Below are 25,665 nucleotides of genomic sequence, written 5' to 3'. Positions count from 1 at the left end.
GACATACTTTGCTGATGTGGTCTGTGACTGTGCGATGGTAAACGATGTCTAGAGCATCCTTCACAGTGTGGTATTTCCCTTTGGTCTTTTGAAATGTTTCTTTATAGCGTAGCTGGAAAGAGAAAAAGCACATGGATTGTGAAAAATGACCACAGTATATAATTAAGCTCTTTTAACCTTGAATTCTCTTGTCTTATTTCTTATTTTTCTCTTGAATAAATTTGGGGGAGATCAAAAAGCTCTTTCACATCCTGGAAAAGGACTTTAGGAGAAAACTAATGAACCTTGCATATAGTATGGAGTTTCCTTAAAAATAATGTATCAATATTGGCTTGTGACATATGTCCCATGGTAATGTAGGTTGTTAACAATAGGACCCTGGGTGTAGGCTATGTGGGAACTCTGTACTATACTATGGCTACAGCTTTTCTATAAATCTACAAGTACTTAAAAGTTTATTTAAATGTAAAATGAGCAAACCAAAAGCTCATTTGGGAGGAGAAGGGGAAAAAAAAGCATAACTTTGTTGAGCCCAAGACCTACTAATGTACATGGAAAAAGAAGAAAGATTTAGTTTTAACTCCTGTATTAAAATGTCTTCTCCATGGAGCCATCCTGAAATTTGATTTCATAATAATCTCTATCTTTGTGATATTTCAAGAGATATAGCTCTGACTTTAGCCTAGGAATATCACAGAAGAGTCATCTCATTTGCATGAAATGAATACTTCTCTCAGCACACCGTTTTCAACCTCAAACAAATCCTTTCTTTCTGGGTAGCTGAGCAAACACATATTGAAGGATTCCTTGGTTTTTCAGATGGGTAATCTCTTTTTTTTGCTCTACTTGTGGGGATAGCCATGGTAGATAGGCTGAACTTAATATGAGATACCACCCTTGTTACACTGATGTAAAATGAGCTCCAGGGGCCAATTTCACTGTGTGGACATCTCTGAGAAGTGGTGACGCAGAGTAAGTTTAGTTCAAATTAATATTCAACAGTAACCTTGAAGTGATAAAGATGGGGATGTCACAAGAAGACAAAAAATACCCAAGCAAATTGATTTTGAGGTTAGCATATGATTTTCTTTGGTGGCTCAGACAGTGAAAATCTGCCCACAATTCGGGAGACCTAGGGTTGGATCCCTGGGTCAGGAAGATCCCTTGGAGAAGGGAAAGGCTACCCACTCCAGTATTCTTGCCTGGAGAATTCCCTGGACAGAGAAGACTGGCAGGCTATAGTCCATGGTGTCACAAAGAGTTGGACACAACTGAGTGACCAACACTTTCACAATTTTCTCAGCTTATATTTTAAGCAAACTGACATGGCCTCTTTCCAACTAGCAGACTCCTTTTAGCTGCAAATGAAAATTTATGACAAAATTATAGAACTGAGATATTGTTCCAATTTGCTGTACCTTTTCACATTGCAGTTTAGGGATCACTAACTAGCTAAGATTCCTTGAAATCCTAGAGTTATGTTGTTAAGTTGAGGGTGATGGGGTTGTTACCTGTTACCTGAACAGGTGCAATGAATTCACAGTTGGATTCTAGGACACAAAACTGGTAAGGACCAGCCATCTACCCGGGGTTGATTTATTTCATATCTTCATTAACAGAAAATCTCATTACCATTGAAAGGCACTCTTGTCCTTGATCATATGGCATGGGAGATTAAAATCTGTCCCTCCTAATTCTAACAAATGTATCATTCACATGAGTTAGCAATCAAGAGAGGAACATATATTTTCTGAATGTCAACTAAGAGACCAGTACTGTTTTAAAAATGTGTACCATTATCCTGAAATTTAGTCTAATTTAATTATCACAATTCTTATCCTCATTCCAAATACAAGAAAAGAGTCTCAGAAAAAATAGGTAAATTATATAGTCGTACACCAGGCAAATCACAGCATCTGGATTTTAAACTGTGTTTGGCTGGCTCCCAGGGCAGCATTTTATGGATAAGTAACAACTAGTCATTAAGTATCCCTAGGAAATGCTACCAAAGAATCAGAAGGGTCATATTTTTGCTCAGAAGAGTAACGAGAAAAGCCATAGGTTCTCAGGATCTCCCAGCATTATTCTTAGTGACTTTGCCAAATGGGTGTTGTTTGTGCCCATTTGGCTTTTGTGTTTTCATTTTTTTCCTGGTCTCATGCTTCTTAGGTACCACCACTTCGGCTGCCCCCTCACAGCAGAAGGAAGAAGGGACAGATGCATACATCACTGGCGTTCCAGTAAGCCCTCTTGGCTCTGATGAGGATTGGCGTGTCTGGAACCGGAGTGTACTTGTCCTTCATCTTTTCATATTGAATCTTGTACTTGTTCTAAGAAATGAAGATGGAAGAGAGAGAAATTTAAGCTCAGGAGTGTTCATCCTTCCCAATTCACAACCATGTCACAGATCCATCCTAGGGACACAATGGATAATACTCGTTAAGAGAAAAGCTCTGCTTTCTGTGTCTTGATACTGCTGAGCGCAACTTCTAGAAAGGAGCTCTCTGATCAGAGGCAGCAGGTAGAGGTTTGAATGAAGGATTTGTTTTCTTTGCCCGGTGCCTCAGTGCTGAATTCCCAACTTACCTCGCTGACCATGTCCTTCACGTGTCTGGCGTGCTTCAGGGCTGTGGTCTGGTTTCCAGCGTGATGATGGGGTCTTTCTTTGGTGGCGAGTTCAACATACAGATACTAAATTATAAGAATAGGGATCAGATGTTATAGAGATAAAACACCATACTTAATATTCAGTCCTCTTTACTCATTTCTAACCCTAAAATGGAAGGGCAGTATCTACCTGTTTTTGCCCTTTTGTTTGTTACATATGTTTCTGTTTATTTCTTTCTCTGTCTCATGTTAAGAAACACAGGTACACACTCTAGTTATCTAACATTCTTATTGCTGAGTACAGTTTAAACACGTGATAAAATGCCAACAGAAGAATGAGAAGATCCTGATAGATTCCTCAACATATTTTCCCCCATTTTAGCCTGAATGCATGAAATGTGGTCTCATTTGTCTCTGGACAAAAGATAGGTTCTATGGAACAAATTTTTAAATTTTATTTTCAGCACCTGGAGTCCACGGACCACTCATCCAATAATTAAAATTGTATAGAACTTAGAAAAGATGGCATGGCATTACCTGCTCCTGTGAAACCTAACCCTAGTGACAACTGCCCCCAGAGAAAACAGCTTCTCGAAGTTAAAGGGCATGAGGCTTCATCAGGACCACCAAGTATGAGGGTCTGCTACTGACAGGAGTGGTCAGGAACACAGAACCACCCCTCTACACACACACACACACACACACACACACACACACACACACACTCCCCGCGGTGCCAGCCCGGGAGGTTTCTGAATCTTCATGTATGAATGTTACCTGACTCTGAAGCTTCTGCCCTCTCTTGGCTCTTGTGAGATCAGGTGTATCAGGAACTGAAGTGAAGATTGACTTCTGCTTCCTTCCTGCTGCTCTGTACACCAGCTGGACATAAAATAGTGATAACCATCATTCTGTTTCATTGACACGTCCTGTGCCCTGCAGATACCTTTATTGATGACTTCAGAGACAAAGCAGGGGCTCTCCCACTGTGACAACCTCAATTTCTGTCCAATAAACCAATACTTTATTTACCCCCTCCTTTTCTTTTTCCCCTGTATCAAAATTAGAGACATTCTGCAGCCTGTTCAAGTGTCCAGCCTCCCGCTGTGTTCTTGGTCCCTTCTCACCCATGCCTTCTAGGACCCTGTTCCAGCAGTTACCCCCTGCCTCTCTAAACCTTCAGCCTTTCTGGTTTTCTAGCCCGTTCCCTTCTTCTACAAACAGACCCAAGTCCCTCTTTTCATCAAGTCTTTTCCAACTTCTGCCAAAGGCCTTATTTCTTTCTTTCACAACGAAGCAGACTATGTGTTTTTCTTTTCTCTTTTGATTAAATTCTCACGGGAATAGTTTACTGCCACCCAACCACTCCAAAGAAGTGAATTTCATTAAGACTACCGCAAACATTACAATTGCCAAATCCTAGAATGTTTCTCTGCAGCAACTGTAACTGCTCAGCAATTTCACTCCTGAACTCTGTTCTCTGCCTTCCATTCCCCTATTCTCCCCTAGGTGGCCTCCCATCTTTCTAGGCACTCCTCAGCTTCCTTCTATTGTTCTGCACTCCCCCAAAGTCAGCTATTAGCTGGAGTTAAGTGTTGGCTTAGCCCCTTTTACCCTATACATTCTGCTTGGATAACCTCATCTGTACCCAGGACCTCAACCATCAGTCTGAGATTGATGGCTTCCAAATTTTGTTAAATAGCTCCTTGATATCCCAGCCACACAGGCCAGAAACTTGGGGAGTCATTCTAGACCCTTTTCCCTTCATCTGCACATCAAAACAGTCATGAATCCTGGACTCCTAACTTTGTGACAGTTCTTAAATATGACCTCCTTCTCCTTTCTCACTGCCAATGCCCTAGTTCAGCCTCCTATACCACTTGTTACTATACATCCTTAAGAGCCTCTAAACCTCCTTCCCAAATCCTCTACTGGACACTTCACAGGGCTTACTCATCTTTAACAAGCCTGAGAAAAAGATTTGCTTAAAGTTCAGAACTAATTAGGTCTTAATGTTCAGACTATCCTGCTCAGAAGTAATTCTTCAGTGACTTCTCATCAAGTCCAAGATCATTAATATACCAACCACAAGTCTTCATAACCTGGCCTGTCTATCCTAGGTCTCCACTCTCGTTTCCCAAGTCTTCCATATTCCCCATGTGCTATCTGAAACAAGTCCCAGTTTCTAGAACTTATTATGGCCCATTTCACATACTTTCTACCTAGAATTTTCTTCCCTGTTTTATCCGCCTGAAGAACTCGTAGAGTCCATTCTGTCTTGATCATTCCTGTAGGATACGACTTATCCTATTGATGTCTGTTTCTTCTCAGAGATTATGAACCCATGGAATGCAGAAGCTCAGTTTATCATTCTTGTATCACCTTGTATTTATTTATTTATTTAGCCTTTTTCTGGAACCAGATTTTATTTATTTTTAATATACATTTATTTATTTTAATTGGAGGCTAATTACTTTACAACATTGTATTGGTTTTGCCATACATTGACACGAATCCTCCACGGGTGTACATGTGTTCTCCATCCTGAACCCCCCTCCCACTTCCCTCCCTATCCCATCCCTCTGGATCATCCCAGTATCACCTTGTATTTAGATAAAAGATCTGAAAAATAATAGCCCACTAGTAAATATTGAGGCTATTTAGTATTATTTAATATAATAAGGCAAACTAGAAAGTCTAAATGGAGAATAAATCCTAATTTATCCTAATCGTGGATAAAAATGCTGGTTGAACAGATAAAATGTAGGAAATAAATAATATATATACACATATGTATGTTCATATCCATTTCCTTACATCTAAATTATATATAAGTACAAGTTGAAACAAAATTTAGCTCATTTGCTTGGGGCTGTTTTTGGTGTTACTACTGAAAGAAAGGAGATAAACAAAATAGAAATTTACTCTTTCTCCGAGGCTAAATTTTTGAATAAATCAAATCCACAAAATCATGGAATTTTATGGCGAACAGAAAGCCCAAATCATCATCTAGTCTAATTCTCTAGCTCAGGAAATCGGGGTGTAAAGTGAATTAGATAAGGTCACATGACACAATGGAAGTAAGTGTGGAGCTAAGACTCACCTCCATGCCATTCCTATAATTCTCTTTGAAGTATATTTTCCCTATACTTAGGTATGCATTGTTTGGTATGCATTGTTTATGCTCCTTTGGACAACATCTCTGCTTCCCAGTACTACAAATAAATACGTGTCAAAAAGTTGCACAATTTAAAGACAACTCCAAAATCAATAAGTTGAACTTTGGGGCATCAACTTTTTACTAAGCCAGTGTTTTCAAAACTTTCCTGATCTTTAAAAGCCCCAAAGTCCTTGGGGAGGAAGGAGAGGGTGAGATGAATGGAGAGAGTAGCATGGAAACATATACGTTACCATATGTAAAACATATAGCCAGTGGAAATTTGCTGTATGACACAGGGAACTCAAACCAGGGCTCTGTAACAACCTAGAGGGGTGGGATGGGGTGGGAGTTGGGAGGGAGGTTCAAGAGGGAAGGGACGTATGTACACCTGTGGCTAATTCATGTTGATGTATGGCAGAAACAAAACCAATATTGTAAAGCCATATCCTTCAATTAAAAAAGAACCCCCCAAAGCCCTTATTAAGCACAATTTGCAGGCTCTACCCCAGACCTGAATCCAAGGTAGTAGCTCGAATTGGTATTTTCTCAAGCCAGGTCATTCTACAGTGAGACAAGTGTGAGAGAAATTGCACTACTAAAGAAAATGCCTATTTTTCTTCCTCAGTGTTGTTGCATAATATGCACAAAATCACACTAGGAATTGGGAAGAAGAGAAATTAAAGTTTTAGATAATTCTGAACCCAGACAGCTAAGAGAAGTAAAGGTATTTCAAAGATACCAATAAGCACTTTAAGTTCCCAAACAACTTAATTATTTGGTGGCTGGAGGAGAGACGTAATACTTTAAAGCAGTGGTTTCCAGTGCTGGCTGAATATTAGAACCATCTATGGAGCAGCTAAAAGCACACAGATATCCAGACAGAGAATCAGAGTCTAGCGTGGGGCTTGGGATTGGAGTGCACTCAAGGGCAGTTTTAAAACATTTCAGAGATGATTCTGATACTTAGCCAGAGTGGAGAGGTCCCTTTATAGAGGGGGAAAACCCCACCTGCATTCCTATCTGAGGGCTGCTCTGGTTAAAACAACAGAGGGAAGCACTCAGGAAAGCAAACGTGCCCAGGGCAGCGTTTGTGACAGCTGAAGGGTGACTCATCCTCCACCCTGGCTCACTCCGCATGTAGGAGGCTGCAACTCCTCTCCCCCAAAGACAATGCATGGTTTTCCAGGGCTCCTCTAAGTCTAAGAACATCAGTCATTCCTAATCAGCACACATCAGAGTTACTGAGAAAGGAGAGCTAATGAAGTGACCTGACAGCTGGATGGAGTCTGATGAATAAGGCCGCAAGACAAACTGGGTTGAATGAGAACGGCCCACTGACCACTGATCATTTACGTTTGTGGAATGTCCTTACCTCTAGGGAGCACCTTTTAGTCCCTGGCAAACAAGGACATCTGTTATGACCAAAGCATTATAGGATACACATGGAAATAAGATGGGGGGGGGCAATCTTCAACGGACCAACATAGGTGAAAGGGTCACATCTGTGCACAGCTAACTGCAATCAATCAGGAGCCTTAGTGCAAGTCGGGGCAGATGAAAATGAAACGGAGCCTTTTGGAACTTGAGAGGGCAGCGGAGCAGAGAGCCATTGATAGCACTGCCATGATTAGAGTCCTGACAGCAGGGATTAATGACAGAGAAAGTTTAGAAATAAATTCAGTTTGGAGGCTACAACAATGGTGTAAGACAGGACTCTCTAATCTACAAATTCGTGCAAATGTTCAGCTATAGGTAGGGCAAGTATCAACAGCCTCATCTTATTAAAAAGGGACAAAATAAGTAAACTGAGGCAAAGTGAGGTCAACCAACTTGTTTACACAGGGCGGCTACACTCTGTAATTAAAGGCAGAAGGATTTGCGCCTAGTACCATTACCTGAAAACAGATCGCTAGAGGAACGAGGCCCGTATGGTGACAGATGTACTCACCTCGCTCAGATGTGTCTTCAGCTCCTGCACTTTTCTGTATTCCGGAGTGTCGAGCACCACCTTGTACTTGTCTCGCATCTTCCTTGCCTTATCGGTGTACAGGTAGTGAGACTTCAGAAGGCAACAAAGGGAATGCGAGTTGATTAATCACTTGAGGATTGCATGTCGTGGTCACGCATCATCTTTCAAATGGTGGGCACATGCAAGCTGTGCTGACCCTTTCTATCCTGGGTGTCTTCCCAGGCAGGACCAAGAACAGTTCATCATTTTACTAAGTTCACTACCTTTTACAGGAGGCATACATCATCTTAAGTGAGTCATGATTGCTCAGTGGGTTGAGGGCAAATTTCCCTTAACAGAAGCTACAGACAAAGATTCTTGCTGCCCAGACTGTGAAGCTGTGTGGGCAGAGCTGTGGGCTGGGGCGGGGTGGGGGGGGGCACTCACCCAGAGCTTCCGCAGGTGCCGGGAGCGGACCATGTCTGGAGTGTCGTACAGGAAGCAGCCCATTCCCCTCAGGATCTGCAAGTCCTCTTTGTACTTAATCTGTGTCACAAACATAGAAATATAGCTGGTTGTGAGCAAATTCAAAACAAGAGCAATTAAGACAGAGTAGTGATACTTTTATACTGAAGGACCTTGATTTTGGTTCAGCACATCCACCCCATCCTCTGAGTTTGCCTGAACTCAAGTAAATCACAGGGTTTTAAAATTTAAATTGTTAACCCTGACCTGAAAAGAGGACATGGCTATTATTTTATTATTATATGGATGAAAAATACCATAGATTAAATGGAGTGGTCTTTTATGAGAAGGAAACATTCGAGGAGAAAAAAGAAAATGACAATAGGAAGTGGTGAAAGGGGGTGGGAGTAGTGGTAAGCAAGAGAAAGATACTAAATGTGACTAGGACAGAGGCCACTTGGAATGAGGTGCTAGTAATGATTTGGTTTTGGATGTAGAATGGTGCTCAGCGATTCTTGTATCTCCCAAGTGGTCCTCTTACTACTTGGAGAAGTGTGGGGTCCTGCTTCCACACAATTTTACCTCCAAGTTGTATACTCAGTTGACAAGTACTCAATGCAAAAGGCTGCTCAACGACTGGTTGGCTTCCATGTGGAGAGAGCAAGCCTGCTTCTTATTAAGAGTCCCCCAGAAAGACCCTTATGAGATACTTACATCGCTGGTGATGTCGCCCACGTAGCGGCAGTGAAGCACCTGAGGTGTGTACGGCAGCGAGATCATGTGGCCTTGCATCTTGAAGAAGTCTGATTTGTAAATCAACTACAGGGGGAAAATGCACATAAACACATAAATTAGAGACCAGTGGTTGACCTTCGTCCTTGGGTTCCATGGCCTCCCCTCTCTCCTAAGAAAATACCCACCTCGCTGACAGCCTCTTGAGTCTTCTTGACTTGGCGGATTTCAGGCGTGTCGGGAGTGGTGTGGATCTTGTCTTTCAGTTTGTGGTATAGTTGTCGATACAGTCTCTGCATTGGGGAGAAAACCATTCCAGGTGTTTAGTGTAGGATGATGAGAGCATCTGTACATTAATCAAATATTTCACATATTTAAACAGCCATGAAAGGCAAGATTAAGGTACAGAAAGTGGTTGAAATTAGAAAAACATAGAAAATGATATTTATTTTACTTGGGTGAAAAATTTGAAGCACAGGCTTCCACTTTCTATCAGATGGCTGGAAAGTAGGGTTAGATATTCAAACCAATAGTTCACATAGAAAACTATTCAGGCTCATGAATCAGACTAATATGCAATCTTATTAAAGATTTTTAATACAAATGTCAAAGGAAGGAATTATTTACATCATAATATATGGATGGGTGGGTCTCAACAAAGGTATTACTAAATATATAAAAATATTGCCATAGGATACCAGTATCAAAATGATGAAAGGATCCCCTTATTCCTTGCAGATAAATTAAAGTTTGTAGTTGAAATACAACTAATTCTTAATGCATTGCAAACAAAGCCATGGTCTTTGAAATTTCTCACAGAATTAATAGTCACAGTACCTCGCTGGTAACGTTGTTGACCCTCCGGACGTTGACAAATGGGACATCATTGGGTCCAAGTGTGTACCCATATGCCTTCATGTGTTCATAAACTTCTTTGTACTTAAACTGCAAAAGCAAAGTGAGAATGAGATCTCTGATGGATGAACAAAGAGTAAGCATCACATTTGTCAAACGGAAGAGCGTTGTCACTTTCATTTGAAAACTACTCTCTAAGCATTAAGTATGGGAAAAAAATCATTGACAAAATTTCTCTAATAATCTAAGTCTTGAAAATTATTTTGTTGGCTAATAAAGCCAGATCCAGAAAGGAATACAATTCATGGTTGCCTAGATTAAATCTGTTTGTAAGTCGGTAGGCAAAACACAACAAAAAAACCTGTATTTTTAGTCCCAATATGGCTACGAAATTAAGAATATGCAAAGCAGAAATGAGAGACTGATTTTAAGACTGATGGATGAACAACTTCATAAACTGTTTAAAACAATGGTGTTAGATAATTAAATCTGTGACTTTGCTTTGGAAACCACATTACTGGGCCACTGGCTGCGGGACTTCACTGGTCAGTAGGTTCAATTTCCAGGGCTCTGGAGGGCAATATGGGAGGAAGATCTCATTTTTGAGCTGATGGCTGGTTTGTGGGTATGACCTGAAGGCCAGAGTCACCAGGATAGACAATGCCTCTCCAGGTCTGCTCATTACATCCTAGCCTGACACTAGTGGAAAAAGTTGCTATTAGAGGTAATGCCTGGGAAAGCTGCAGGTAATGAGAACCTAAGTACCCTCCGAGCTTTCTAGGAAATGGGCACAGAAGGTCAGCCATGAGGCAAGTATCAGAGTCTTTCTTTTCAAAGGAACACACGGTGAAGTGGTATTTTTTTATAAGATATTGCAGAAGGCAGACTATACTATCGCCACACAGCAGTAGCGCACATATGAAGGAGCATTTCCAGTAGGTGATTTGAGATAGTTCAGGATGTTTCTGTGTTAAGGCCAACAGAATTAGAAGCATTCTGGCAGCCATGATCCCTGAGCCAAGGTAACTGAGTCATGCAGATAGAACCCCATGAAAGTCGTTTACTAGCCCATCATGCTAACCAGGCACTGCTAAACTGCAGAAGCAACACGCCTGGAAAATATACCATCTCCCCTTCCCTGCTACCATCATTTTTTCAAAAAACTATTTTAATTCCATCTTTTTTTTGGCCTCACTGCATGACATGAAAGATCCTAGTTTCCCAACCAGGGAATAAATCCGTGTCCCTCTCAGTGAAAGTGACCAGTCCTAACCATTGAACCGCCAGGGAATTTCCTCCCATCATTGTATCATGCTGAAACCTCAGGGTGTGATTAAGGGGATGAAAATAGGCTATTAATAAATATTAGTATCCTCCTTCCTACTTTAAGCCCCATCTCAACGAGGAGAAGACCACTCACATAGCTGCTCATGTATCGGGTGTCCTTGGTGTGTTTGAAGTGAGGGGTGTCTACTGGAAGCCTGTATCCAGTGGGCAGGGCATTCAGGCCAGCTTTTCGGTACAGATTCTGCCAGGATGAAGAAGAGCAAGTTAAATGACAACTATATCAAATGATGGATCTAAGTTAAACAAATCATTTCCAGCTTGTGTTAGGTTTTCAATCTACTTACACTCACTGAATTGATTTCAGGAAGGAATTAAGTAAATTCTAAGAGTCAAGCAATGAATTAAATTCAGTTCAGTTGCTCAGTCCTGTCTGACTCTTTGCAACCCCATGAACCTCCGCATGCCAGGCCTCCCTGTCCATCACCAACTCCCGGAGTTCACCCAAACCCATGTCCATTGAGTCAGTGATGCCATCCAACCATCTCATCCTCTGTCGTCCCCTTCTTCTGCCCTCAATCTTTCCCAGCATCAGGGTCTTTTCCAATGAGTCAGCTCTTCGCATCAGGTGGCCAAAGTATTGGAGTTTCAGCTTCAACATCAGTGCTTCCAATGAACACCCAGGACTGATCTCCTTCAGGATGGACTGATTGAATCTCCTTGCAGTCCAAGGGACTCTCAAGAGTCTTCTCCAACACCACAGTTCAAAAGCATCAATTCTTTGGCACTCAGCTTTCTTTATAGTCCAACTCTCATATCCATACATATTAAACTACTCAACATATATATTTTTTAAAAGAGCAATAAGTGAAGAGGCTTAAAGAAAATACCTCTGTTTCTAAACATATGCCTGGTTCACAGAATAGCATCCAGCAATCATGTGGGAAAAGTAAACAGGCAGCCAGTGCCAGCTCTGTGGTTAACCCTATGGTTAGCTGATGTTCAAGCCATCACCAATCCTGAGATTGTAGTAATTATAAGACACATCTTTGGGAGCCCTCAGAGCCCCATAAACACAATGTCTGAATGTTAGGCTGTTGGGTTGGGAGGCTCATATTCCATGCAGGAGGAGGAAAGGAGTTTCTATCTGTGATTTGAAATAGTCTCTCTCTCAGGGGAGGTATAGGAAATAAGACTAGTACTTAAAATATTAAAAACCAAATTAGTTTTAACATTCAATGCAGGAGAGAGGCATTAACCATGAGACCAATGTAACACTGAGAAAGTGAAAGTGTTATTCACTAAGCTGCGTCCAACTCTTTCGCCACTCCATGGATTGTAGTCCGCCGGGCTCCTCTGTTCATGGGATTCTCCAGGCAAGAATACTGGAGTGGGTTGCCATTCCCTTCTCCAGGGGATCTTCCTGACTACCAGATGAGCAGAATCTAGCTTCTTTCTCTTCTGAATCCTAACAGTAACCTTTAGCTTTATTTCGTATTGTACACAGTCTTTGATGACTATATGCCTTGTCTTTGTCCTCTTGTCTTGGACTGTAAGCTTTTTGAGAGCAGAGATGGTTGATTGATTGTCTTCTATGTATGCACGGTTCCAAAAATGCCCACTGCTTGCTCTCAGCCAAGGGGGCAGACAGGTGATACACTGTTTTTCTGTTTTGTTTTGTTTAGCTCATGTGACTGGAACAGTCTATGATTTACAAGGTCCGGCTGAGGATGCCCAGGAGAGGCCACTTCTACAGAGGCCTGGCCCTCATCGTGGGTTTCTGCCGGGCAGTCTGCCCAGCTCTCACTGCTCACCTCACTCTGGAGCTTGTATGCATGAAGGGCCCGATCCAGATCCACGGTTTTTGTGGTCGGCGCCACTCTGCCTCTGATGCTGTGCACGTAGTCATAGTGGTAGACAGCCTGGATGCAGAGAGCAGCAGAGTGAGGGACTGCACTGTGGCCGCAGGGGTAAAAGAAGCTAAGTAAATGCAAATCCAAGTCTCTTAATATAAAGATGGCAGCCTGCTCCCTTTGCCTCAGAACTCTATCTCGAATACTGGGCCTTATCCAATGGAATAGGGCCCGTGTGTGGATCCCACACTGAGAAATCAGTGGAAGAGTCAGCTCAGGCATATGAAGAGGAAGAGCGGGTGATTTACCATGAGTTCCACAATAAAAGGTTTTCACATTCTGACTTACTGGTGGGATTTAATATTTGCTTATTAACCTGTGGGGTTAGTAAAAAGGGGGCAGCCTGCTCTGTACCACTGTGCTATTACACAGGTGCATTCCATCCACTTTCCCGCTGTCCACATAAGGATGCTGAGGCTCAGGGGATTAAGTGCCTCTCTCAAGTCTATCGGATTACATGTGCTAGAGGCCTCATCAGTAACTGCAGAGACCCTCTTCTCTCCATCTTATCACACATGCACTTGTGCTAAGTCGTGTCCAACTCTTTGCAATGCTATGGACCGTCCATGGGATTCTCCAGGCAAGAATACTGGAGTGGGTTGCCATGCCCGCCTCCAGGGCATCTTCCCTTATCACAGTGAGCACTAAATGAATTAGAAAGCTGAGGCCATGAGGCATAAACCATTGCTCCTGACACAAGGATACAAAAAGCAACCTGGGAAGCTCTAAAACACCAAGGATTTCATAAACTGGGATTACTTACAATGCCACCCAGGAAACTAATAGAAACATCAGGTTTTAGGAAATCAGAGAAGAATCTTCAGTACTTTCTAAGGCACCAACACTGGTCTCCCATTGAGAAGCGGCCTGGCCTGCCCCGTCTTTGGCTCTTCCCACTTCCGCTAGCGCGGTGGCCTGTTTCACTCTCCCTGAAGTAACTTCTTCACTGGGCACTTACATCACTTAGCTGTTTCCCACTTTTGACAGCCTGAACGTAGACAGGAGTGTCAGTAACCAACTTGTAATTGTTCCTTGTTTTCAGCACGTGAGCTTTGTACTTGATCTGTCAAAGGGAAGAAAGAAAATAAGCCTGTGTTAGACCATTCATTATATTTGAAATTGTTGGTTTTCACATAAAGCTTGGCTGCGTTTAGCTTATGGCATGCACATACATTAGCCCTGAATTTTATAACAATTAGCATAATTAATGCTTATAGTCACATGGATCGTCTAGAGTCTTATAGGAGGCTTGACAACTGCCTTCCTAGGAATATTTAAGCTTTCTTACTAAAATCTTGATTATAGTATTACCTTGCCTAGCAAATCCTCTCCTTACAAATAGATCCTGTCTATAGCATCACAGACTCCTAATAAATGAGATCTTTCTAACAATAGGAATTATGTGCTCATTAATATATCCAAAATCGTTCAGAAGGTGGCGAGAAGAACCAGGGGTCCCTTCTGCACCAGGGGACAATGGGACAGCTCATCTGCATTGTCTGCACTCCTGAGAAATGGCCGCTGTGCTCTTGAGCATCTTCCTCCAGCTTGGCCATCCTCAGCACCACTTCAGACACAGTTGGGTGTGACAGTGTCTGTATTTGACGTCCTCTCCCCTTGACTCTAGACCACACAGGGAAGGAAGCATACTTAAAAGAACCAAAAACCAAAAAACAAGGTAAACTCACATCGTTGCGTAGATCGTAAGCATGCTTGGCATGGAGAATCTCAGGAGTGTCCCAGACATAGCAACCAATGCCTTTCAGCCAGGTGAGGTCATCCTTGTACACAATCTGGGGGTTGCAACAGATGGAGGGGGTTGGAACAAGAAAACTTGACTGTAACTTTAACTCAAAAGACACAGACATGCTCTAGACCCAGGATGACTTTGCGGAATGAAAAGCAAAACATTTTGCCCTGAGGCCATGGGTGCTGTGCAGACTTCAGCATGCAGAGCCCTGCTTCTAGGGACAGCACGAATTCCCGGTAGACCACTGTGTGTACAGGAAAGTGATTCTGGAAGAGGGCTGAGCTAAAGAACCAAGTGAGTCAGTCTCTCTTGGGGGTGGGGCGTGTGTGGAGCTGGGGAGGAGGACCTTCATAAGCAGTGGACTTACGTCACTGATCTGGTCTGTGACCTTCCTGACGTGACTGTTGACTTGCAAGTCGGGGTGGCAAATCCACTCGTGGAGGTGAAGGCGGTAGTCGATCTCACTGACTTTCTTCTGAGAATCCTTAGCCGTAACCATCTCTACCATGTCAGGCACTATGTGGATTTTCATCTTGTTCTTCTCATAAACAGATCTGTACAGGCGCTGTGGAGATAACGTAACCAGTTACACAGGGACCTATGCAAGGATCATGGCAACACGTGCCTTTCTTAGACCCCACAGAGGTCAGGAGCACCACTTAGAGCAATCGGCTGGGGGCAGGATGGGGACTGGATGTTTCTGACACTTCCAAAGGGGCGGGGAAAGGCAGTATGGACTGACACAGCTCTCAGCTTCTTCACATGTGCTCAGTCAGTGCCATGCACATTGCTGAAGAGAACAATGTTCTGACTTATAGTTGGTGGTTCCATACTTGGCTTTTGAAACCAGCCTTTAGGATCACTTACATCGATGTTAAACTTGCCAACTCGGAGGCACCGTGCTGTGTTCGGATCATCTTCAACACTTCTGGGTAAAGTGTAAAGAGCTTTGAACTTCTCATATTCTTCACGGTATTTGATCTATAGAGAGAAAATACAAAGGAAGTAAAACAGTTTTGAAGAGCGCTGGATCTATATTGTTGAAAGAACATGAGACTTAATTAATAAGAACCCAACTCTGAAGACGGGCCACCTTGGGGTCAGCACTTTTCTGAGCTTGTTTCCCTGTCTGTGCCCAGAGGTAGAAGAAGCATGGTACCTGCCATAGGATTACCTGAAGATTAGGTCAGACTACGTGTAAACATCCTTTAGGTATCATTTTAAAAACTCCCATACTGATACAAGTATTTCTGCTGTTACTATAACTAATTTTAAAGATGATGTAATTTAAAAATGATCTCTTTTGTGATATTGGCTTTGTTTTTCTTAACTATAGTAAAAGATGAAAAATGTGCTCAGGAATTTCTTTGTTTTTAATAACTGACAAGTCTGGTGCTTAATAGGCTCAATCCTTGAATTTCAGTTTCTATCAGGTTTTCCAAAAATACAGTTCAACTAAAGTCTATGGGAAAACCAACGTCTAGTTCTTAAGCCATATTGCCTGTTAATGAATGTTTCTTTATTTTATGAACTAGGAGGAAAGGCTTTTACAGAGGCTGGGATCCTCTCTTCTGGCATATTATAAAATAACAATCCTCTTACAACTCAGAGGCCCACATCTCAATTAAGAGAAAAAAAGGAAAGATGGGAGTATTTATGCAGAATTTCAGGAAAGCTCTTCACTGATGGAAATCAAGGAAATTTCCCATCAGAATTTTCCAGAACATTAGTTCACATGCTCCTTATATGTAAGCTATTCCTCAGTTATAAAGAAAATAGTATTTGAAGGTATTAAAAAAAAAAAACTAAAGTTGAAATTCTTCTTTTAAAAATTAATTTCTCTTTGTTTGATTTCAAGAACAATTTGCCTGGAGAATCTTAACATCTGTAAGTTTTTTTCCTGACTAAAGGAAAAAGCCTTTGCTGAGCTTTCTGAAAACTATCTACAAAAAATTCTCAAATGAAAAGCTTGATCCTTTGGGCTAGTCTGTTTGCAATCTTCCAAATTAAGTTGTTCTGGGAAAAATCATATAGATTTAATTTTTCCCTCTGGGTAAAAATTAATTCCATATGTTGTCTAACAAAGTCTTTTTCTAAACTGTGCATTTCCAGGCCCATTAGATGGTAGTGAAACCAACTTCCTGGGTCTCTAGCATTTATATGAAGATTAAGAGAAGAGAATTGAAAGATCGGGATGCACTGTCTATGGTGTAGCCATAAGCACTCTTCTGTAAAATACTTATGTCAGAAGGAATTCTCAAAAACTTCAGGTGTGTATTTATGTGCTGATCTGCAGTACAAAATAGATTTCTCAGTGTGGGAAAAAAAGATCTGAGAAATATTGGTCTGAAGTGTTACAGAAAATGTTCAAAATTAAGAGCTAACTGCAATGAAATTTATAGGGAGTTTTATAATAAAAGGTTTTACTTAAGAACATATTAGGCATAAAGGGTTAAAAGTGCTAAGACCTTATACTATATTCAAACAGCTCAGGTGATTTAGGATTTTTTGAAAATTATGTCTATATCTATGAAAAGTTTTGTTTTTAAAAAAACAGTTTCAAAAGATTTTTAAATTTTTATATTTCATAGATATAAAGTTAACAATTTACTCTTAAATCATATATTTGGGGCTGATGAAATAACTGGTTATCACATTCACTGGTTTATTTTTCTACCAAAGGTCACATAATTCTATTAAAAAAAAAGTGCATTTTATATGGTGTATTATGTCCTCTTTTCCATTTCTGGCTAAAATATCCATATCCACCCATGTCATTTGCACACAGGAGGCCTAAAAGGTCACATTGGTGTCCTTCATGTGTGTGTGTGTGACTGTCTCTGGACTTCAGGGCCCTTGAGAAGAGGAACAAATGCACAGACTTTGTGATGACTGAGCGCCCGGAAATTTTTGCTGGTGTGCCCCTTTGAAAGTGCCAAGGGTCCTTCTGGGCAGCACAGGAACCAACCAGAAACATTCTGGGAGAGGAGAGCAGGGAAGGGCAAGGAATGGTGGGAAGGGTAATTGACTTACATGGCTGGCCATGTACTTCTGGTTCTTGGCATGTGTCAGGGACATGGTGTTAGGAGGTAGGATGTAGCTGGTGGCTTTCACTTTATCCCAGGCCTCCTTGTACAGGTTCTGTGGGGGTTAAAAATCTTGTGAACACAAAATAATGCAATCTGGATAACTTCCAGAGGCAAATTTTCCCTGTTTCTGTCCTTCTCAGACATTCCCTAACAACCCCAAATCTCACTCTGTGGGAGCCAAGTGCTCCCAAGTAAATAACTGCTTTACTGCCTTGTTCATAATCTCAGAGTCCATTATTTTGTTCTTTCCCATAGCACTTATCACAGTTTGACAGTTATCAGAGATTTTGATAACATATTCATTCCTTCATAGGTCTAGGATTCCTAGAGGATGAAAACCACTAATATTAAATAGATATATAGTAGGAGATAAAATGGAGAAGGCAATGGCACCCCATTCCAGTACTCTTGCCTGGAAAATCCCATGGATGGAGGAGCCTGGTGGGTTGCAGTCCATGGGGTCACTAAGAGTCGGACACAACTGACAGATTTCACTTTCACTTTTCACTTTCATGCATTGGAGAAGGAAATGGCAACCCACTCCAGTGTTCTTGCCTGGAGAATCCCAGGGACGGGGGAGCCTGGTGGGCTGCCGTCTATGGGGTCACGCAGAGTCGGACACGACTGAAGCAACTTAGCAGCAGCAGCAGGAGATAAAATGTTTCCATTTCTAGGTATTTATTTACTCAGGAGAAATAAAAAGCTATGAACACACAAAGCAAAAGTGAAAGTCACTCAGTTGTGTCCCACTCTTTGGGATCCCATGGACTATACAGTCCATGGAATTCTCCAGGCCAGAATACTGGAGTGGGTAGCCTTTCCCTTCTCCCAGGGGATCTTCCCAACCCAGGGATCGAACCCAGGTCTCCCGCATTGGAGGCGGATTCTTTACCAACTGAGCCACAAGGGAAGCCCATGAACACACAAAACCTATATGCAAATATATACAGCATCTTTACATAATTGTAAAAAACTGGATGCAACTCAGATGTGCCTTTAGCTGTGACTGGAAAAACAAACAAACTATGGTTTAGAATTTTGTTTTGCTATAAAAAGGATAAAGTACTGATTTAGGCAGCTATGTATGGATGTGAGAGTTGGACTGTGAAGAAAGCTGAGCACTGAAGAATTGATGCTTTTGAACTGTGGTGTTGGAGAAGACTCTTGAGAGTCCCTTGGACTGCGAGGAGATCCAACCAGTCCATTCTAAAGGAGATCAGCCCTGGGATTTCTTTGGAAGGAATGATGCTAAAGCTGAAACTCTAGTACTTTGGCCACCTCATGTGAAGAGTTGACTCATTGGAAAAGACTCTGATGCTGGGAGGGATTGGAGGCAGGAGGAGAAGGGGACGACAGAGGATGAGATGGCTGGATGGCATCACTGACTCGATGGACGTGAGTCTGAGTGAACTCCGGGAGTTGGTGATGGACAGGGAGGCCTGGCGTGCTGCAATTCATGGGGTGGCAAAGAGTCGGACACGACTGAGCGACTGAACTGAACTGAACTGTCCTAACACATAAATGCATTTTGCTAAGAGAAAGAAGCCAGAGCTAATGACTACACACCATGTAATCACATTTAAGTGACATTCTGGAAAAAGTAAAACAATAGGGACAGGAGAAAAGCTCTGTGGATGCCAGGGGAGAGGAGTGGGGCAGAAAGGGTTAATTTGGAGGTGATAGAGAATTTTTCTGTATCTTGACTATAATGGTGAATACATGATTTTATGTATTTGTCAAAAGTATAGTACTATGTACCACAAAGAGTAAAATTTACTGTATGCAAATTAAAACAAACAACCAAGAATCAGGATGGAGAAGGGAACTAAAATAGAATACAAACTGTAGCAAATAAATCTAACTGTATTACAAATGTATAACAAAGCTACAGTGAAGGAAGTGGTGAAGAAAACAACTGACTTAGTTTATAAAATGGTATATCTCGACTGGATACTCTAAGGCTATAGGCAAAAATAACTGTACACAAAACACCTTACTCTAGTTAGTAAATTTGTTTCTCACAGGGGTGTGTGTTAGAAATTCTGGAAATATTTTTTTTTAATTTTATTTTTTTTTTAAACTTTACATAATTATATTAGTTTTGCCAAATATCAAAATGAATCCGCCACAGGTATACATGTGTTCCCCATCCTGAACCCTCCTCCCTCCTCCCTCCCCATTCCATCCCTGTGGGTCGTCCCAGTGCACCAGCCCCAAGCATCCAGTATCGTGCATCGAACCATACAAGGGTGGCACAAATAAGTAGATATATCATAGATAATGAAAGTCAATGTTTTCATTGGAAAGGAAATAGAAAGTTACAAGTTGGAAAAGTAAGTTGCAAAAAAGGAAAAGGTGAATGAACCCTGTATTGTATTAGACAACAATAGTTCCCAATAGCAAAGTTGAAACCATTCAAGCCTCAAAATAAAAAACAATAATATTAGATTCTATCCCATAGAATAAAATAAATATCCATGAGCCTATACTGATACAAATAAATAGAGAAACTGACAGTGGAGAAGGGACAGCTGTTCCTTACAGAAGAATTCCAATTGATAAATGTAGAGGGAATAAGGGAAAGAGAAAACAACCAGTAGGGAACTGTAACAATTCTTGCAGGTAAGATCCATCAATGGATGTTAAAATATATGAGAGAAAGTGTGAGGAGAAACAGGATAATTGCATAGTCCCAAAGAATCTCCTCCAAGATATTTATTAATAACAAAGGTACAAAAGAAAGTCTACAGTGGAGAATCTCAGCAGATAGCAACTTAAAATAAGTGATCAAGGTCATTCCCAGCTACTGATACCATGCACCACTGGCTATGATGTGTTGAGAAGGGCACATCACATCTGTGCTATTCTTGCCAAAAAAGAAATACCTTAAACCTAATCATGAGCAAACTTAAGATCAACTCAAGCTTCAAAACATTCTACACAATAACTGGCCAAAATTCTTCAAAAGGGTCAAGATCAGAAAAAGACAAGGAAGAATTAAGAAATTCTCAGATACAAAGAGACTAAGGAGTCATGACAACCAAGTGCAGCATGGGATCCTAGACTGGCCTCTGGGACAGAAAAGCACTTTAGTGGAAATACTGTTGAAGTCTGGATAAAGTCTATAACATTATTACAATGCTAATTTATTATATATTTTTTTTTTTGGTGATTGTTCTATGGAGAAAAGTATATGGGAATTCTCTTTACTACTTTTGCAATTTTTCTGTAAATCTAAAATTATTTCAAAATGAAGTTTAAAAACTGTTTGATTAATTAACCAATTCACAGGAGGAAAAAAAAAAGAGTGCCTCTGTTGATCTATAAGTCACTGGCCAAAGGAAAAGCTAGGGAAAAACAAGTTCAGGGTCAATAAAGAATAGCTCCAACAGTACCTGTTTGCACTAGGGAACGAGTTAGTGAATTTGTATCAACTGCATGACATAGAACAATACTCAACTTGGGGCTTATTTACTTGTACCTATTAGGATTTATCGGAGAAGGCAATGGCAACCCACTCCAGTACTCTTGCCTGGAAACTCCCATGGATGGAGGAGCCTGGTAGACTGCAGTCCATGGGGTCGCAAAGAGTTGGACACAACTGAGCGACTTCACTTTCACTTTTCACTTTCATGCATTGGAGAAGGAAATGGCAACCCACTCCAGTGTTCTTGCCTGGAGAATCCCAGGGACGGGGTGGCCTGCCGTCTCTGGGGTCGCACAGAGTTGGACATGACTGAAGCGACTTAGCAGCAGCAGCAGCATTAGGATTTATAAGATAAAGTAGGAACTTAAAAGTTCCAGGAAAAAGATTAGAAAGACCTTTGGGGGTAAGGTTGCTTGTTCCTTTTAATCTCTTATTGTCTCTAAAGGTGGAAAGGGTAACTCAAATACAGAGAAAAGAAAAATCAACTCACACTGCTAAACAGATCCTTCAGATTCTTGGTTCTGTCATAATCCACTGTTTCTAGAACTGTTGTGTATTTGTCTTTGATCTGATGATAATTCTCTTTATATTTCACCTACAGACAAAGAAGACAGGTTATTCTTTTCTATTATTTGACAACATGTAAGACAATAACAGCTTGTCCTGGGAGAGTTGTACATGGAAGACACACCTCACTGGCATTAATGCCACTTTGAAGAGCAGTCACGTAAAGTGGTGTGTCTGTGACCAGGTTATAATTCTTTAGATTTTCTTTACCTGCTGCTGTGTATAGTATCTGTGAAGAAAAAGAAAAGTTACTGAAAATGGTAAAATGCAGGTCTGCCGTTTGTGCCAACTTAGATGTACATTTCTGGGTTTCTGCTTTAATCTTAACAAAAAGGATAGGTTGGACAGTCCTGCAGACTTTGCCCAGCTGTCAAAACTAACAGTTTCTCTTGACCAAAAGTGGAGTCTGGATCTTTGCCAGGTCCCTCCTTCATCATGTTGTCTTTTCCTGCTTATACTCTGTCCCTGACAACAGCCCCTCAATTTCAACATCCATCAGATAACTGCCCTCCCCGAGATGAATTTTTGCTGTGAAGTTTTCCAAGTAACTACTTTTTACTTCAAAAGTTAAATACTTATGGTCAAAGCATGCATTTGGTTTCTACTCCCTACCAGTTAACCTGATCAACTAAGGTATACATGCTTGAGGGTAGTTCACTGTGAAATAGCTCCCAGATAACAGTCTGCTATAGACGTCTATAGCCTTAAACCACGGGGGACACTCAAACTGAGGAAGGCCAGTGCAAGAGCCGGCCACCAGAAGAGGTTTTATTGGGCAGGGGTGTTTGGTTCCCTTAGACTGTGTACTGTCAGAGCTACTTTCTCCACCTGGGCACAGCGACAGTCTCGCTATCACCTCACTGGGAGCATCATGGAGTCCATCAATCCACAGTGAGCTAGTCCTAGGAATATGGCTCACCTGACTCTGGAGGTCATATGATTTCTTCGCATGGAGGATCTGGGGTGTATCCCAAACGTAACACCCAATGCCTTTCAGCCAATTCAAGTCATTTTTATACACATTCTGCAAGAAAGAAGGAACAGTGAAAGGTGACCGGTACTAACTGAACTTCCAATCGAGCGTTTGATTTTCTCCTGTCAGCCTCTGGCTGTGCTTAGTATACTCCGCTGCCATAGGGTGGGTTTTTCAACAGTTGGAAGGTCTTTAATGCCCTAGTCTAAAGAAGGTTAGGAGGAGAGCAAAAGCTAAGCCCAAGGCTACTTGAGCGGGTAGCCTATCTTTTCTCAAGGGGAACTTCCCAACCCAGGAATCAAATGGGGGGTCTCCTGCATTGTAGGAGGATTCTTAACCAGCTGAGCTATCAGGGAAGCCCAATGCCCTAGTCTAAAGAAGTTTAGGAGGAGAGTAACAGCTCAGTTTTAGTCTAGTGTTGAAGAGATTAAATAATTAACACAGGAGTCTCATTGCTCTGAGGGGATCTTTACACCAAAAAAGGTCACTCCTGCCACTTTGTATTGAAAAGCAGCAGGGTTTAGCAATACAGAGACAACAAGGGCATGGGGGCCCGGGCAGGGCTGGGTGAAGGCTGTAACTTAATAAAGCTGCAGAAAGGACCTCATACATCACTCAAGATCTCCTGCGCATGCCGGACCCGGACGACATTGGGTTCTTCTGGAAGAGACGTCCACTGGTGGAAGTAGTGTCGGTATTCCAGGTCACTGAGGATGTACTGGCACCTTTTAGCCAACACGTGATTCATCATATCTTGGGGGATATGGACATTTGCTTTGGTGTCCTCATAATGTCTTCTGTAGTTCAACTAAAGAATGATACACATTTAAAGACAAAAATAAGAAAGCCATTAAGCTATTCTGATCAATCTTTCCTAGAGTCTTATTTTCAATATAGATCAATACCTTTAGACTGGACCAAGGTTAAAAAAATGATACTTTAATATATTCTACTTCTTCAAAAATTTCCCATCCCTTTACTATAACACAAAGTAAAGGGGAACCAATCTTGTTTTCTCCTTTGCCCAAATACAGAGCCCTCACTGTGTTTGGAGGAATAGGGGGAAAGGGTGAAAACTGATGGCTACCAAAGGGGTGCAGGGCTATGTGGCAGGGACGGGGGAAAGTCTCAAGACTGGTTCACTGCTCACTATCCCACCCCCAGCTAATTTTGAGAAAAAGGGCAGATTATAAATAGGCAGAAGAGTAGTACACTGCAGTGTGCAAATCCTCTTGTTAAAGTGAACTTTGCTTACCAAGCTCCTCATTTTTTGGAAGTCCAGACAGTGAACCACGTTGGGGAACTCACTGATTTCTTTTCCAGCCAGGTAGTGACCCTTCAGTTTCTCATACGTCTCTTTGTATTTCAGCTGTGAAGTAGGTACGGCATTGAGAATCACTAGGACTTTCCAACCAGTCCTTTGTGGCTAGAAAGACTCTCAAACTCACAAAAGGAAAAAGTCCTACTGACCTCACTGTTCACAAAGTCAGCATGCTTGGCTCCCACAATGGGGATGTAGCGTTCGTCCAGGGTGTAGCCATAGGCCTTGGTTCCATCCCAGGCCCTTTTATACAGTATCTAGGACAAAGAAATGCATATCAACAAAACTTTGCATTCAACCTCTTCTAGATGTACTTGAAAGAAAATGGTAAAACCAAGGTAAAGTATTTATGTTTTAAGGCAAGGCCTAAATTTTCATTTATAGTCAATAGTGTCCCTACTTAAGAACAGAATAGAGTTTTTGGACTAGTTGCAAATTAAACCTACTGACCCCGAGACATTTTATAATAGAGTTTAACTTATTTACATTTCTAATAAAAGTGAAAACAAATTTGCACACAGGGAGAGAATCACCAAAGATTGCTTCCCATTCAGCATACACACACACACCCTTTAGATAGGCTGAATTAAAATTTGGAGAGCAAGTCCTCCACTTGCTGGCTGGAAATATCTGGACATGATTGCTAAAAAGGGACTACCCTTTCCTGTCTTCTTTCTGTTGGTAGCTGCTTGGTTCTACATGTGCCCAGAAGTGATATAGCACTTGTTCCATTATTGTCTTTTAAAAAAATTATTTATTTTTAATTGGAGGATAATTGCTTTACAACATTGTGTTGGTCTCTGCCATACATCAACATGAATCAGCCATAGGTATGCCTATATCCCCTCCCATCTCCCATTCCATCCAACCCCTCTAGGTTGTCACGGAGCACTGGGTTGAGTTAGCTGAGTCACACAGCAAATTCCCACTGGCTCGCTGTTTTGCATATGGTAATGTATATGTTTCCACGCTTCTCCTTCAATTCGTTCCACCCTCTCCTTCCCCTGCTGTGTCCACAGGCCTGTTCTCTATGTCTGTGTCTCCATGACTGCCCTGCAAGTAGGTTCATCAGTACCATCTTTCAGGATTCCATATTATGCATTAATGTACAATATTTGTTTTTCTCTTTCTGACTTACTTCACCCTGTATAATAGGCTCTAGGTTCATCCACCTTCTTATTTGTACATCATCTCCCTCGCTTGCTGATGCTCCTGAAAGTCTTATCTTATTGATCTTTAGCTCCTCAGTGTCTCCCTCAGTGCCTGGCACATCACAGGGCCTCAAACAATACTAGCTGAATAAATACTACTTGCTCTGAATAATACGCTATGAAATAAAAATAAATACAACAAAATAATAGATCTCCTTATAAGTTCAGTTGTTCATAAAGTCAGCCAAGAGCATGCATACTAACAAAAGCTTAAAATTCAGAACTGAGTTGTACATCACATAAAATAGAACTTACAGTACTGTAGAGTTTTTCCATGTCTTTGGAGTGGGTGATATATGGTGTATCTGGAGAAAAGATATACTTGCCCTTTATTAATTTATTAAATGTTTCTTTATATTTTAC

General features: G+C 41.4%; 1 protein-coding gene across 20 annotated transcripts in view; it reads right to left on the bottom strand.

Annotated features, from left to right (window-relative positions):
- NEB (nebulin) overlaps window positions 1-25,665 on the bottom strand; it is a 218,335-nt gene that overhangs the window by 49,033 nt on the left and 143,637 nt on the right. For all 20 annotated transcript variants that reach the window (XM_055572601.1, XM_055572582.1, XM_055572581.1 and 17 more), the window contains exons 109-131: window positions 25,558-25,665; window positions 24,241-24,348; window positions 24,026-24,139; window positions 23,381-23,578; window positions 22,717-22,821; window positions 21,922-22,026; window positions 21,721-21,825; window positions 17,748-17,855; window positions 15,582-15,695; window positions 15,082-15,279; window positions 14,653-14,757; window positions 13,923-14,027; window positions 12,866-12,973; window positions 11,188-11,295; window positions 9,750-9,857; window positions 9,101-9,205; window positions 8,895-8,999; window positions 8,163-8,261; window positions 7,716-7,826; window positions 3,385-3,489; window positions 2,587-2,691; window positions 2,226-2,330; window positions 8-112 (exon numbers count right to left, since the gene is read on the bottom strand). In XM_055572601.1, coding sequence (XP_055428576.1) covers window positions 8-112; window positions 2,226-2,330; window positions 2,587-2,691; window positions 3,385-3,489; window positions 7,716-7,826; window positions 8,163-8,261; window positions 8,895-8,999; window positions 9,101-9,205; window positions 9,750-9,857; window positions 11,188-11,295; window positions 12,866-12,973; window positions 13,923-14,027; window positions 14,653-14,757; window positions 15,082-15,279; window positions 15,582-15,695; window positions 17,748-17,855; window positions 21,721-21,825; window positions 21,922-22,026; window positions 22,717-22,821; window positions 23,381-23,578; window positions 24,026-24,139; window positions 24,241-24,348; window positions 25,558-25,665 — 2,637 coding nt within the window. The remainder of the gene's footprint in view (window positions 1-7; window positions 113-2,225; window positions 2,331-2,586; window positions 2,692-3,384; window positions 3,490-7,715; window positions 7,827-8,162; window positions 8,262-8,894; window positions 9,000-9,100; window positions 9,206-9,749; window positions 9,858-11,187; window positions 11,296-12,865; window positions 12,974-13,922; window positions 14,028-14,652; window positions 14,758-15,081; window positions 15,280-15,581; window positions 15,696-17,747; window positions 17,856-21,720; window positions 21,826-21,921; window positions 22,027-22,716; window positions 22,822-23,380; window positions 23,579-24,025; window positions 24,140-24,240; window positions 24,349-25,557) is intronic.

This window comes from Bubalus kerabau, chromosome 3, assembly GCF_029407905.1.
Source record: "Bubalus kerabau isolate K-KA32 ecotype Philippines breed swamp buffalo chromosome 3, PCC_UOA_SB_1v2, whole genome shotgun sequence".
Classification (NCBI taxonomy): Eukaryota; Metazoa; Chordata; class Mammalia; order Artiodactyla; family Bovidae; genus Bubalus; species Bubalus kerabau.
This window is presented reverse-complemented; position numbering and strand designations above follow the sequence as displayed.